The 14,464-nt window shown below is 58.6% G+C and overlaps 1 protein-coding gene across 8 annotated transcripts in view; it reads left to right on the forward strand.

Moving 5' to 3' along the window:
- The first annotated feature begins 261 nt into the window (after positions 1–261).
- ELN (elastin) overlaps positions 262–14,464 on the forward strand; it is a 31,578-nt gene continuing 17,375 nt past the window's right edge. For all 8 annotated transcript variants that reach the window (XR_007134887.1, XR_007134889.1, XR_007134888.1 and 5 more), the window contains exons 1-10: positions 262–442; positions 6,492–6,542; positions 7,867–7,896; positions 8,370–8,402; positions 11,624–11,659; positions 12,147–12,242; positions 12,479–12,529; positions 12,613–12,675; positions 13,362–13,409; positions 14,374–14,445. Coding sequence is in view for 5 of the 8 variants with exons in the window: in XM_047779875.1 (XP_047635831.1) it covers positions 361–442; positions 6,492–6,542; positions 7,867–7,896; positions 8,370–8,402; positions 11,624–11,659; positions 12,147–12,242; positions 12,479–12,529; positions 12,613–12,675; positions 13,362–13,409; positions 14,374–14,445 (562 nt within the window). In the remaining 3 variants the exon portion in view is untranslated. The remainder of the gene's footprint in view (positions 443–6,491; positions 6,543–7,866; positions 7,897–8,369; positions 8,403–11,623; positions 11,660–12,146; positions 12,243–12,478; positions 12,530–12,612; positions 12,676–13,361; positions 13,410–14,373; positions 14,446–14,464) is intronic.

A 14,464-nucleotide genomic window follows, 5' to 3' on the forward strand; every position in this document is an offset into this window, starting at 1 on the left:
GCAGAGGCCCCCCTCGCACTTTCTGGCGGGAACAGGGCCAGCAATGAAAGAACAGCCACAGAGGGAAAGCAGGAGAGAGATGGGGGAAAAAACTCTGTGTGTGCGTGTGTGCACTCGTGTGTGTTTTAAGGAAAAAAGCCCGCGGTCCAGTCCAGTCAGACCCAGCCTGGGAGGCTTGTGAGCCGGCCTTTCGTAATTGCCCCCTCCCCGCGCCCCCCTCCCCGAGGCCTCCCCTTTCTCCAGCCCGCCCTCCCGCCCGCCCTCTCTCCCTCCCTCCTTCCCTCACAGCCGACGAGGCAGCAATTACGCTTTGGGGATAAAACGAGGCGCAGTGAGCAGGCTGGGGCATTTCTCCCCGAGATGGCGGGTCTGACAGCTGCAGCCCTGCGGCCCGGAGTCCTCCTGCTCCTGCTGTCCATCATCCACCCCTCGCAGCCTGGAGGTAGGCCTCTCCCTGTCCCCCCAACTGCCCACAGCCTTTGGGCCTCCTGTTCAGGTGGCTGGACTGACAGACAAGAGGGCGCCCTTCACCCTCAGCATCCTCCAGAGGGTCCCAGCAGCAGCCCCTGCGCCACTGGATCCCTGGAACCGCCCCTCCCGGGAGCCAGCCAAGCCAAGCAGAAACCTGTCACACGATCGCCCCACGACTCAGGATGGTCCCAAACCAGCACCAGGTTCTGCTGCCCTGTGAGGGCTGAGGGGCCCTGCTCTGTCCTGGGGGATCTCCCAGTGGGGGGTCTCGAGCATGCTGGGGAAGGACCGGCAGGGTCCCTCGGGTCTGTGGGCACCGGCAGTCTGCACACCTGTGGACCCAGCAGGCGTGCAAACATGCCCTGGGGCAGGGGACCTGGGTTTGAGGCCAGCTTAGTGACAGTGAGCTTTCTGAGCTCAGCCGGTTCCTTATCCCCTGGGAAGTCAGGACCCTGCTCCAAGGAAAGTCAGGGTTAAGGTGATTACATGGTTGCGGGTTGGAAAGCTGCTGCTGGGTCTGTCCCTGGTGAGGAGGGCTGGGACTTTCGAGCGGGTGTGTTTGTATATGAGTGTGTGTGTGTGCATGAGTGTGTTACATGCTATTGCACAGGTGTGTGTATATGCCCGAATGTGTCACCGAATAGAGGAAGAGGTTTCTGAGAAGGAATGAAATTTTACAGGTTCATTCCTAGACAGGGGTGTGTGTCTGTGTGTGTGTGTCTGTGTGTGTGTCTGTGTGTGTGTGTGCGCGCGCGCGTGTTTGGTGGGAGGAGGTATGTGAAAGTGTCTGTTAGCATGTGCTAAATTCTGTCATCCAACAGGCATGTACATATGGGAGATCTGGTGTCCAGGTGTGTCTCTGGGTGTGTTTTGTCATTGTGCATGTGAGTGTGTGTGTGTCTGTGTGTGTGCATTCATGGGCTGGAACACAAGCTAGGACAGGGAAGCTAGGGAAGGTGTCCCTCTCCCGGCAGAAGGACTGTGGCAGGTGGAGGGGCTAGAGGGGACCTCAGGGCACTCCTAGACCACCTGGCATGTTCCCTGCTATGGACCCCTGAGGGTGCCCCCCAAAGGCTCTACGCATCTTGGACCACCCTGGCAGTGGCTCACAGGGCGCCTGAAGGTGCTCCTGGCCACGGAAAGAGAGAGGTGCAGGCAGGCTCCTGAGCCTTTGGTGGGGCAGCCTGGGTGGGGTCTGGTTTCCATGAGAGTGAGTGCTCCTTGCCATGAGAACCAGCCCTTCAGTGGGGGCCAGCATTGGGGGCAGGGGGCACTGGGTGGAGCAGGGCCTGGCCGGAGGGCTGGAGTAGGGGCTGGGCAGGAGCGGCAGCTGTTTCCGTGAGATTGCGCGGCTGGGCAGGGCCGCTGGGAGCAGGAGCTTCCTGAGCAGAGGTCAGCTTCTGGGTCTGGACAAGGCCAAGGGATGTGCATGCCACCAGGTGGGGGCCAGCAGGGGCAGGGAGACAGTCCCAGAGGAGCAGCCGCCCCGCTCCTGGGAGTAGCATCTCTGGTCCTGCCTGAACCTCCTTCCTGGAGTGAGACCCCCCGAACACCTGCCTTCCTACCTAGAGCACGACAGCGAGTCCCCACAGGAGCCCTGAGAGTAGAGAATTGTTGTCTACACTTGACAAATGGGGAAATCAAGGCTCAGACAGGTTTAGGCAGCCCAGGGGGTTAGTAGCAGCCTGCTCTCTGCTCTGGGCCCCAGGATGAGGGGTGGGAGCCAGGTTCCGAGAAGCATGTGGGGAGGGGCGGGCCCGGGCTGAGTACTCTGGAGCGGGCCTGCCCTAAGAAGAATGCATCCCCAGTGACCGGGCTAAATGTTCCGCTGGCCCTCGTCTTTCTTTGCAAACATAAATCTCAGCTCTGTCGCAGGTGGTAGAGTAGCTGGGTCCAAATAAGGGGTGTGCAAATTGATGAGGTCTTCTGAGGTTTGTGCCCAGAGCCTCCCAAAGGAAATCTAGAAAGATCAGGACTGGGAGGGGCTCCCCACCCACACGCACATGCGCACACACCTGCCTGGCTGTCCTGGAAGAGCCCAGCTTCCCCCTACCCCAAGAAGGTGTCACCCTCATGGTCTCCTCAGCTCAAAAGAACCATGTTGCCAGTGGAGACAAGAAAGGGACATCCCAAGAAGACCCTGTAGTGGAAAGGGTGGCCTAGACCTGTTTAGGATGGGTCCAAAGTAGCTTTGAAGATCTGCTGCCCCAAACTCCCATGCCATTTAAAAAGAGAGGGAGAAGTTAAATCAGGTGTAATTGGGACCAGCTGCCCCAAATCCCCAGCAATGTTATCGTCTTGATTTGGGGTTGGTTTCTGGTTTTGATTTTTTTTTTTTTCTGATTTTGGAGCTGAAAATGGCTTGGAACAGGGATGCTCGGCCCTGGCAGCATGTTGGAGTTACCCAGGGAACTTGAAACAATTCTGATGTGGGGTCTCACCCAATCATTCTTGCTTTATCTGATATGGGGAGAGACCCAGACCTGCCAGTCTTGTAAAAGCTGCCCAGGTGACTCCGAGGAGCCTCTAGGACCTCGGAACTTGGGTTTAGGAGTTGATCCCCGCTCCCTGCGTCAGCTGGGGCCGAGGCAGGAGGGCAGACGCGCCTGGGCGAGGGAGGGGACGAAGTCATTCACTGGAGGACGGATTGTTTTCAAAAACCCTTGGCAGCCTTTCTCCATTGCAAACAACAAACAGCTTCGTGTGGTCTTATCTGCTCCCCAGGCTGGCCCCCTGGACTTGGAATTGGCAAAGCCCCCTGCCAAGGCCTGCTGGCCTGCTGCTTGCTCCCAAACAGCCGTCTCCCAGATCTTTGAACCTAGAGCCCAGGGCCCAGGCAGAAGGCCCTGCGTGGTGACTGGGGTCAGCTGTGGGTACCGGGCCAGACACTTCATCCCTCTGGCTCTGGGTTGCCCTGGCTGTAAAATGGGAGAGAAACGTCCTGCCCTACTTTATCTCCTAGGGCTGGCGGGAGGTTCTAGCAATGTAACATTGCAAAAAAAAAAAAAAAAAATCAGTTAAGACGACTATGGGAATCTGAATTTTAAAAAGGATATGTTCTCTTACTCAGAATTCGCTAGCTCGGGCTGATCGACCCTTGTAATTAGTGCACATTTATAAGGTTTGATTTTTCCCTCTCGCCACTCGTGCCACATTTTATCTAGTCGGGGGGCAGCCCATGTGTAAATAGGGATGCAGTGATGGAGGAAGTAGAAAAGACTGGGTGGCCCAGAGGAATCCCAGGAAATCCAGGAAGGCTTCACAGCAGAAGTGACATTTGAGTTAGACCTTGAAAGAAAAGTAAATGTTTTAAGGGGTTTCTGGGGATTGAGGTGAGCCTCAGTCTTTGGGGCTCTGGAAGGCAGAGTTGGAGAGACAAAGAGGCTGATTCTATCTCAATAGGAGGGAGATATCCCTGCAGACAGAGCTGACAGCCTCGGGAGGTGGTGATTTGCCTGTCATTGAAGGCATGCAAGCGGGAACACAAGAGGATGTTTGCAGAAAGAATTTCAGCCCAGGCCAGAAAACTGTTATGATCCCTGAGAGTCTAGGATCATGATTCTAAGATGCAAGAGACAAGTTCCACCCTGGGCTAGCCGGCAAAACAAGCCAAACCCACATAAAACAAGACAAGTATGCTCCGGGCCAGCTGCCTCAGGCCAGCTGAGCAGTAAGAACCACAGGCTCAGAGAAGACAGAGGGGAGAATGTGAGCTCAGCCTTGGTGGAAGGGTAGGACTTGGGGAGGGGAGAGGGCACACCTGGCAGGAGGGCCGGCTCAGGCCGAGGAGCAGAGTGGGAGGGAGGATGACCCTTCCCGCGATGGGGCCCGGGGGGGGGGGGGGGGTCTGCTGCCTCTTCGAAAGCCTTTGAGCAACTACAGCCTTTACACCCACTAAGCCTTTTCCATTTCCTCAGCGCAAAATGGGGATCAAAATCCGGGGCTCCCCAAGGCGTCATGGTTCAGGCGCAGAGCTTGGCAGGCACTGTTGGGATCTGAATCACGGAGGTGGAGAGTGGCGGGGAGAGATGGGGAGGTGCTGGGGAGATGGGGAGCCGAGAGGAGCTGACCAGTCTGGGAGGGGCCTGCCCGAGGTGGTGGGGGGCGGGGAGAACAGAGCCCCAGGAGAGGAAGTGGGAGTCCAGCCAGGCCCGAGGGCTAGACCAGCCCGAGGTGGGGAGACCTTTGGCTCTTTGGGGATGGAACAGGTCAGACCAGATCCACAGACGTCTCTGCCTCCCCTCCACCTAATTCACCCATCATTTGTTGAACACCTACAGTATACCTGGCCCCGGGCCAGGTACTGTGCAGTGAAGTATCACTTTCTGTTTTTCTCTGAGTGATTACCATGTGCCAGGCCCAGAGTAGGACAGGTCTCTTCCTTAAGCTCTGACAACTTGCCACAACCTTGCAAGGCAGCAGTTATCAGTTGCCCATTGCTAAAAGGAAGCTGAGGTTCAGAGGGACTAAGTGACTAGCCCAAGGTCATACCGATGGTAAGAAGTGGCACAGCCAGGGTTAGAGGCTGGATGGGTCTGTCCTGCGATCCTTGCTCCCCCGACCCAATCACGCTCTTCCTGCTGTCTGCTCTGGAGCCGGAGAGCAGAGGGGAGAGGCAGGGATGGGGGCGGGGGGGAGAAAAAGGGGAGGAGAGAGAGAGACCAAGACAGAGAAAGGCCTGGAGCTTACCGGGGAAAGGCACATAAGAGACAGTGCTGAGAGCTCAGAGCTGGAGGCTGGAGCCAGAGAAGGCATCAAAGGCTTGGGGCGAGCCATGTGTGCGCTTGGCAGCTGATGACAGGGCCAAAGCGCTCATTCCCAGCAGGCGCAGCCTCCTGGGGCCACCACTCTGAGCCCCTGAGGCTCTGACCGGATCGCTTAGACACTCTGGGCCCAGATAGCAGAGCCTGGGGGGCCTCTGGTGGGTAGTGCCAGAGCTTTGGCACAGGGTGACCATGACAGCTTGGCATCCCCTAGCCTGCTGGGCCTCGGCTGAGGCTGACAGCGCCCTGGGGCCAGCAGGCCCAGCTGTGCAGCATGGCTCGGTCACAGAGTCCAGATGTGTGCTGGGCACACTGCAGGGTTGCCCAACACTGTTCCCCAACCCCATCCGTGCCCCGTTCAGCAGGGTAGTGCAGGGGCTCGGGCTGGGACACGGGCAAGGCGGCTTGTTAAGGCTGGGGCTCCTCTGTGGTGGTGGAGTCACAGCCTGGTCTGCATCAGGATTGTCTGTTGCCATGACTACGCACAGGCTGAGTCTGGGGCCCCACATCACAGTGTTCCCCAGTGAGAGCTTCACTGGTCCACGGGGACTGAACTCGTGATCTTGGCTGGGCAGACGGCCCCTGGCCTGGCCAATGAACTAGCTTTTCCTTAGGAAACTATTCACTTTTCTCATTCATGGTGTCCCCCTCTGGGCCCCGGCGCCTCCTCAGCGCAGTGTCAGACAGCCAGAACCCCACCCAGCCACGGCTGCCCAGTGGCTGAGGACGCTGACCTCACACCGTCCTATCAGTGTGGGAATGGCTGCGCTTTTGCTGGCAGCAGCCGCCTTTCCTTACCGCTTGCCGTCACAGCCCAGCCTGCCCTCCCACAACTCTGGCCCCTGCCCATACCGCTCAGGGCTCAAGAGACTTGGCTGGCCAGCAAAGGGCGCTCGGACCCAGCCCCACAGCAGGCCCTCTCCAGGTAACTCAGTACAAACTGGTAGGCCTAGAGGAATAGCCTGGCTTTGAATCCAGGCTCCAACTCTTTCCAGCTGTGTGACCCTCGGCACACTCCTTAACCTCTCTGAGCTGGATTTCACATCTGTTAGAATAAAGAAAGTAACCCCTGCCCCTTCTGAACGCACCGGGCCATGTCGAGCAGCATGAATGAGAAAATGCTCTGTAAACATAATTTGCTCGTTGGACACAAATTGCCTTATAAACAGGCAGTATTATCATCACCATCGTTGTCTTTAGTGTTAGCAGACTTTTATTCATTCTGGCTAATGGAGGACTCTACCTACTTCCTTCCAGGGGTCCCAGGGGCTGTTCCTGGGGGAGTTCCCGGAGGCGTCTTTTTCCCAGGTAATGTACATGGAATTTCCACACACCCGGGGACAACAGCCGGTGATCGCATGGGCAAGCCATGCACATTTTCACACAGCAGAAGGGAAGAATGTAGGCATGCCTGCCACAGAGGCATGCCACCAGTCACCCCTGTTTTAAAAAAACAGTTTAGGAGTTCCTGTCAAGTCTCAGTGGTAACGAATCCAACTGGTATCCATCAGGACTCGGGTTCGATCCCTGCCCTTGTTCAGTGGGTTAAAGATCCATCAGCTGTGGTGTAGGTCTCAGACACGGCTCAGATCTCCCGTTGCTGTGGCTGTGGCAGAGGCCAGCAGCTACAGCTCCAATTTAACTCCTAGCCTGGGAACCTCCATATGCTATGAGTGTGCCCCTAAAAAGACAAATAAACAAACAGATAAATAAATAATAAAAAGCCATGTACACGACACTGTTCTGTAACTATTAAGAGAAGAAATTTTCTGAAAGATGGAACACAGTGCTTGTGACGCTGTAGGAAAGTGGTCGCCTGGCCAATCCCCACTATCTAACAATCTTCGAACCGTTAACCCCACTCTTGGAAATCCGTGCAAAGGAAATAATTTTTGGAGAAAAGAGAAAAGGAACCACCTGTTCCAAGGTTCACAGGAATGTTACTTGCAAAAATTCAAAATAAGAAACCCACTTCGGGACTTCCCTGGTGGCTCAGAAGGTTGAGGATCTGGCATTATCACTGCCGTGGCTCTGGTTACACTGTGGTGTGGGTTTGATCCCTGGCTCAGGAACTTCCTTGGACATGGCCAAAAAAAAAAAGAAAGAAAGAAAGAAACCCACCTGACTGGAGGGTGTGATTAAGTAAACCTAGGTTATGCAGCTGCTAAAAAGCATGAATATGCTATCTGTCGGGTGATACGGTGACGTGATTTTCAAGTAAAGACAATATATAAAAGCAAGGACTAGGTGCAGATGAAGATTGGGATGGGGCCCCCCCAAAAAAGAAAATGGGCAGAAGATTAATTCAGTGGCGGGGGAAGGGGCGTATTTTCTTTTAATTTAGGAAAAAAGCAGAATGTTTTAAAGTAAATTGAAAAATCAACAATAATATTGTCACTGTTTGAGTATTCACAACTGACGTGGAAGTGAGTGCAGCTACCAGCAGACTGCCCAGCACACACAGCCACAGGGCTGTTTGCCTGATGAGACAGAGAAGGAAGCGAGGCTCTCCGAGGCTAAGGCCTGCCCGAGGTCCTGTAGCTAGGCAATCATGGAGTTGACCGTGGGTCCATGGATGGCTTTCTGGCTGGGGCACTGATAGGTCTCTCATTCTCTCTCTCTCCCAACACAGGGGCTGGTCTCGGAGGCCTGGGAGGAGGAGGTGAGTTCAGACACCAAATTTGGTTCCTCACTGATGGGGTCTGGGTCTCACTCTAGTCCACACGGGTCCTCGGACCTCAGAACCTCAGAAGGCGCCCTCGTTTCACAGATGGAGCGTCCAGACTAAGAACTGGAACCTCCAGGCCCCCTAAGCCCCTCCCCCGGGCTCTTTCCCTGGTGGCCCCCGCCTTGTTTCACATGTCTTTTGATCCTCAATAATATCCCTGCAAAGCCAGCTGAGTGGGAATGAGCCTCCTGTTTTCCCAGAGGCTGAGGCACAGTCTGAGAGAGGGTAACCCAAAATCAGGGCCGGAGCTGGGCTCCCCACCCAGGCGTCTGGGCTCCTGGCCGCTCCCTGTGCAAAGGGAGGGATCACTCCTGACAGCCCTTTTAGGCCCTGAGGACTGAGACCCCGCAATGCCCTGGGGAGGTGGGCTGGGACTCCCCATTTATCACCATCTCTTCCCTCTGCAGCACTGGGCCCTGGAGGCAAGCCACCCAAGCCAGGTAAGCGCTGAGGGGGCATGGGAGCGAAGGGTCCACAGAGCCTTGAACCCAGCCTGTGGACCAGAAGGGGGGACAGGCAACAACAGCCCCTCACCCCTAGTCAAACCTTTTATGACCAGACTTCCTGGGTCAGGAGGCCAGAGGCAGCTTGGTGTCCTCCCCATGTCGGGGTGTCCTGCCCCTGCCCTGCGTGCGCCTATGTGCCCAGCTGCCCGGAGAGTCCCTCTGTAGGGGGTCTCAGAAAGCCCTGGGGCTGGGGTCAAAGGTTGGAGTGGACCTTTCCTACCTTGATTTCCAGTGGCCACCACACCTCTGGGGCTCAGACATAGACGGTGGGCCCCAGTCTCTGCCCAAATAGTCCCTGACCCCAAACCAAGGCCTCTCTTACTCCAGGTCAAGATCCTAGATCTTGACTTTAGATATCCTTGACTTGGATGACAATCCGAGCCCTTATCCTGACCCCAGGCTGAACTGTGAGCCCAGACCAGGCCCTGAACCTAACCCTAGGCTGCACCCTGACCCGGGTCCCAGAGGAGCTTCCTTCCTGATCCCAAGCCCCTGTCCCCGCCTTGCCCAGAAGGCCCATATCTGCTACTGGGGTCCACCATCAGCGTCAGAAAACAACCCCAGGAAAGAGAGAGGGCGGGTTCATCCAGGAAGCCCTGGTGGACGAGGAGCAGGTGGAGACGATGGCGTCTCTGTCCGGATTTATGGCCCCCTCAGCCTGAGATGCTCCACATGCAGCCTTGGCACCCCCCACCCTGCTCCGTGTCTCCCTGGCTCTCACGCCCGAGACTCCAGGACGGTTTCCCTGTCCAACAGCTCTTACGAAATCCTGATGTTCGATGATTCAAGTGCAGATGAATCTACAAGACCCAGATTCCCTTCCCTGCAAGCCCATCTGGGTTGTGAAACTCCAGGGCTGGGGCCAGGAGGGAGAGACGCAGGAGGGCAGGAGGCCTGGGCAAGGGGTTTGCTGAGGTCTGGAGGGGTCTGCGAGGCTGGGAGCCTCAGGACTCACTGATCATCCTACCACAACGGTTCTCTCGGAGGGGCCAGTGATCTCAACAGGGTCTTTGATGGTGTAGAGAATTCAGGGCAGGCCAGACACTCAAAGGTATGGAATTAGGGTCGTGCTTGTTGGGGAATCCCAGATGGTGGCGGTCTTGACTGCAAAGCTAGAGCAGGGATGGGCTGATCCCATTGGCCACAGGGCACACACGGTAAGTTGTGATGAAACACCGAAGGGAAAACCAAGACAACTGCATACGGCTGCAATTGCTACAGCGAAGCTTTTATTCATCAAAGATGTAGTTTTAGACTTCCGAAGGAACTTCCAGCCCCAAGTGAAGGAGTGGCCCGAGGGGAAAGTCAGGACATCTCCTGATGAGAAAGGGCTGGACTCGGACCTCCCCGAGGTCATCTTCCAGCCTTAGGACTCTGGGCTACAAAGGCAGGCAGGGCCTCAGTGGCGCCCTGCTCAGGGAAGCTCCCCACATCCGGCAGGAGGGACGTCCGGGGCCTGGCCTGTGGGATGGAACTGGGCACAGGCAGTGTGTGTCATGCTTGGGAACAACTAATCCTTTGGCCAGTAGAGGGTGGGTGGCCTGGCAGCTGCTCCCAGGGGCCTTGGGGCAGGCTGGCCCGGCCCAGGCTCTCAGTGGGGGACCAGGCAGCTGGGAACCGGCCCTTGCCCACACCCCCAGCACCGGCTGGAGGCCAGTCCACGAGAACAGGAAGGAGCTGGGGGACACCCACTGGGGTCAGCTAGGAAGGTTGCAGAGCCTACGTGCTCTCTGTTCACAAGCCCTCTGGTCCCAGGGAGGTCGGGAACACACTGGCCATTTTGTAAGTGGGCCAAAGAGGCAGCAGGATTTGAACCCAGAGCTCTCTGAGAGAGCTCGTTGGGTTGGCCAGGCCCCTCAGCGCTCTCTCCTCCTTCCCGGGGGCTGGACTCCGTGGGGCATTTGGGCCAGATGAGTCCACTGGAAGGAGGGCAAGCAGGGGCGGGGCAGAGGGGGGTGTGGGAAAGGGGCAGATGACTGCAGAGGGGCTGCCTGCCCCGCCCGCCCACCCAGGCCCTTCTCACCTCCTATTTGGTCCCCATCTTCTCCTTCCAGCCTTTCTGGTCAGGAAAGGCCCGAACAGGTCCCCTGCCCCTGTTGGAAGTCAGGAAACAGGCTGGCTTGAGAGAAACCCCTGACAGGGCCTGTAATGCTGGGAGGTGAACCCGGGAGCGTGCCAGGCCCAGCCTGACGGCACCACACCTGCCCAGAGTTAGAGACCTGTCTTGCTGGGGGGCTGGCCAAGTTTCAGACTGGCCAGTTCCCGGAGGTAGGAAACGGGCGTGGGGGAACCACACCCAGTGAAAGCCAGGCCGACCCTCTGGGGCTCAGCACTCCCGCAGGTTGCAGTCAGTCCCCAGACAGGCCACCCCTGCGCGCGGGATCCCAGTGGCCAGGACTGGCTCTTGTGGGAGAGACGCTCACATTTTCAGAGACCAACCCGGCATGGTTGTGAACTCCAACCTGACTGCCCATGGGTCCTGGCCAAAGCCGTGGAATGTCTCCTGGAGGGGGAAGAGGAGAGCTCGGGCCCAGATGTGGGAAGGAGAGAGCCAGGGGGACCCATTTGGCTTTTTATAAACATTTTAGCATCTGTCTGTAAGCAAAGAGGCTCCTAGACTGCAGGGCGGGCTAGCTGGATGGACAGACAGATGGTGGAAGACAAAAGGGGCTCCAGACACAGGGAAGCGGACATGGCCTGAGCCAGGAGACCCTGCAAGGAAGCCAAAGAGAGTCTTAGGGTGGGGACTGTCGTGGAAGCAGGGCAGGGCTGGCCTGGGTGAGGTCTGGCTGGCAGATTCTGCTCAGCTCCAGCCTTCACTGAAAGCCCTGCTGGGTTCCCGTTAGCTGGCGGGTCTTCTGAGGGAACTGAGTCTGATTGGGGCATGTTGGGGGCAGACAGGTCAATGCAGTCATGTCCACATGGCACATAGCAGTTGGTGGCTAAACAGCGGCTGCTATTTTGTCGGGATTGACACCCCCCGCCCCCCAGGACCAAAGGCTTGAGTCCAGCTTAGAGGCCTGGGCTGCCCCACACCAACCACAGCCTTGCCAGGTTCCCACCCCCATTCCAGGAGACCCTTCCCTGCCCCAGGCCCAGGGACGATGCCCCACACCTGCCTCCCCTCACCTGGCTGTGTCTTCTTCTCCCTGCAGGTGTCGGAGGGCTCGCAGGCGCTGGCCTTGGGGCAGGTTAGTGTTGACACCCAGGCAAGATGCCCCTCTGGGGGCCGGGGCATCTGCCCAGAATGGAGGGCAGTTGGGGTGCTGGGGTGAGACCAGGCCTGTCCCGGGCACTGGTGCTGGGGGTAATGCTGAGACCGCCCGCCTCAGCAGCTGCCCAGAGCACAGGGGAGTCACGGCTATGATGACATAGTAATTTGTGAGAGCAGGAGGGAAGCGGCCCCAGCACCCATAGGAGTCGCCCACCCCATCGGGCTTCAGGAAGGCTTTCTGGAGGAGGCGGGTGTAGAATCTGGACTCCAGAAGATCCCCACAGTTTGTCAGGCTAAGTGGAGCAGTCTGGGACAGAGAACCCAGTGCTGCGAGCAGCGGTCACAGCTGGGCAGGGCAGTCCTGCAGAGAGCAGGAGAGCCTCAGATGGACCTCTTGGGGGCAGTGGGGCCAGGGGTGGGGTGAGGGTGGGGGGCAGGACCTCAGCCCACCCTCCTCCCTGCAGGGCTCGGGGCCTTTCCTGCAGGCGCCTTCCCAGGGGCTCTGGTGCCCGGCGGCGTGGCTGACGCGGCCGCAGCCTATAAAGCTGCTGCCAAGGCTGGTGAGTGTTACCCTTTGGGATAGGCCAAGAGCCCTGTGGCTTCTGGGGGCTCTCCACTTCGCCAAGGGCTTTTCCTGGGGGACAGCCTCGGCTCCAATCTGCTGGGGTTTGGGGAGGCATCAAGCTGGACCTGAGTCTCAAAATGAGGTGGTGGCAGGGCCAGGCCTCAGCGCAGGCCCCGCTGCCTTTCGCTGTTTCTGGTGTGACCTCCTCCTCTTCCACGCCTGGCTCTGTAGGTGCCGGGCTTGGCGGCGTCGGTGGTGTCGGCGGCTTAGGAGTGTCTACAGGTACGGAGGCTAGACCCGCGTGGCCCCGGAGAAGGCTGCGGGTGTGGGCGGAGCCCGCTCTGATGCGGCCCCTTCCCTACCAGGTGCAGTGGTACCTCAACTCGGAGCAGGAGTCGGAGCTGGCGCGAAGCCAGGGAAAGTACCAGGTCAGTGTGGGGTCCCTGGGGCTGATGGGCAGAGGTCAGGGAGGGGCCAGAGCCTCCAAGACCCCCTGAGCAGGAAGGACAGGGCCTGGGGCAGGGAAGGTAGCCAGGCCCCAAGTGAGGGGCCGTGTCCGAAATAGGGCCGAGGGGGCCCCGGCCTGTCTTCCAGGCCCTTCTCCCAGGACCTTGGAGCAGACCTCAGGGACAGGCTCTGGGGTGGGCATTCAGGTGACAGGTGGCGATGCTGAGGCTCAGAACGGGGAGGCAGGACAGAAGGGCCCACGCGGCCCGTCATGGCGGGGCTGGGGGAGCCTGAGGTGCGCACACTCCCCATCTGGGGCTGGTTCCTCTGCGCCAGGCCCTTGAGGAAGTGACTTCAGGTTAAACAAAAGGCTGCCTAAGTCCACACAGCAGGGCGGGAACATCTGGAAGCTGTTAGTCCAGGGGTGGGCTGTGCCGACCGTGTAAACAGGCTCCAGGAGACGAGACAAATCCACGCACAGAGGGGTTGGCAGAAGACTTCCGGAACTCGTGGGAGGAGGGCTGCAGCCACTGCACACTGTCTCTGGCTGTTCCCACCAGGGAACCAGGGTGGCTGGTTTGGGAGCCCTGGAGCTGCCATGGAGGGATGGGCCACGAGGGGCTCCCGGAGGCCAGGCTACTGTTCACATGCCTTCTTTTGGCCACAGGTGTGGGGCTCCCAGGTGTCTACCCTGGTGGAGTGCTCCCGGGCACAGGTGAGAACAAGGAGGGGAAGGGGGCGCTAGGGCAAGGAGAGCAGCCCCTGGCAGCTTCCTGCATGGCCCCTCACAGCCCCCCAAGCTGAGGCCCCCTGAGACCCTGGGTCCTGACTGGCACTGTTTCTCTAAGCGTCCAAGCTCAGGCTACAGACTTAAAACTCCTAGTCGTCTTTCCCCTGTGAGGGTCAGTGAGCTCCCCTGGCCCCCCATGCCCTGAGCCCAGGCTCAGACCCAGACCATCGTCACAGCCTGGGGTGGGCCCCCCAAGGACAAATAAGTCCCCACTGGGGCCAGCTGTTTCCCAAAAGCCGTGAGTCACCAGGGGGCCCGCCCAGTGCATCCGCCCTGCAGGAGACCCTCAGAGCTGCCCTCTCACCCTCGTTCCCTGCCAGGGCCCGGCCACCCCACCCAGCATGTGACCCTCCTGAATTCCCCCAAAAGCCCGTTCCAGGCTGCTCTGCGGGATTTGTTGGCAGAGCGTCCCCCTCGGCCCCTCCCCACTGTGGTGTCCCAGCCCCAGGGGAGACAGGAGAGGTGGCAGCACTAGACCCTGGCAGATGGAGCCCTCCCGGCCAGGACAGGTGACTGCTTTGTGCTGGGCTGTGAATCACACCCAGCGGGAACCCCTGAAGGGCACGCGCCTCTCCGACCTGCAGGCTCTTTCCACTTCAGGCGGACTTCTGCTTCTGCTGGTGGGGCGGGCAGGCGGAGGGAAATTAACTCCAGTCTAGAGACCAAGGCAACCATGCAGGCTAGGAGATAGGATTAAATTCGGGTCATCTGACCTTGGGTCAACTGGGGAAGAAAAGTCACCACCAAAGAGGCCCTCTCCCTCCTCCTGTGAGCCATGCCAGTCGCTGACAGCGTAGGAGGCTAGCTATGTAGCTGAGGGGGTGCAGTGCCAGGCTGGACCTTCCAGACTGGCCTTCTTGCCCTCACTGCCACCTCTTTGCACCCTTAGGAGCTCGGTTCCCAGGTATAGGGGTGCTCCCTGGCGTTCCCACTGGAACAGGAGTCAAGGCCAAGGCCCCAGGTATGTGGCCGGCTGGGGT

This window comes from Phacochoerus africanus, chromosome 5 (genome assembly GCF_016906955.1).
Source record: "Phacochoerus africanus isolate WHEZ1 chromosome 5, ROS_Pafr_v1, whole genome shotgun sequence".
Taxonomy (NCBI): Eukaryota; Metazoa; Chordata; class Mammalia; order Artiodactyla; family Suidae; genus Phacochoerus; species Phacochoerus africanus.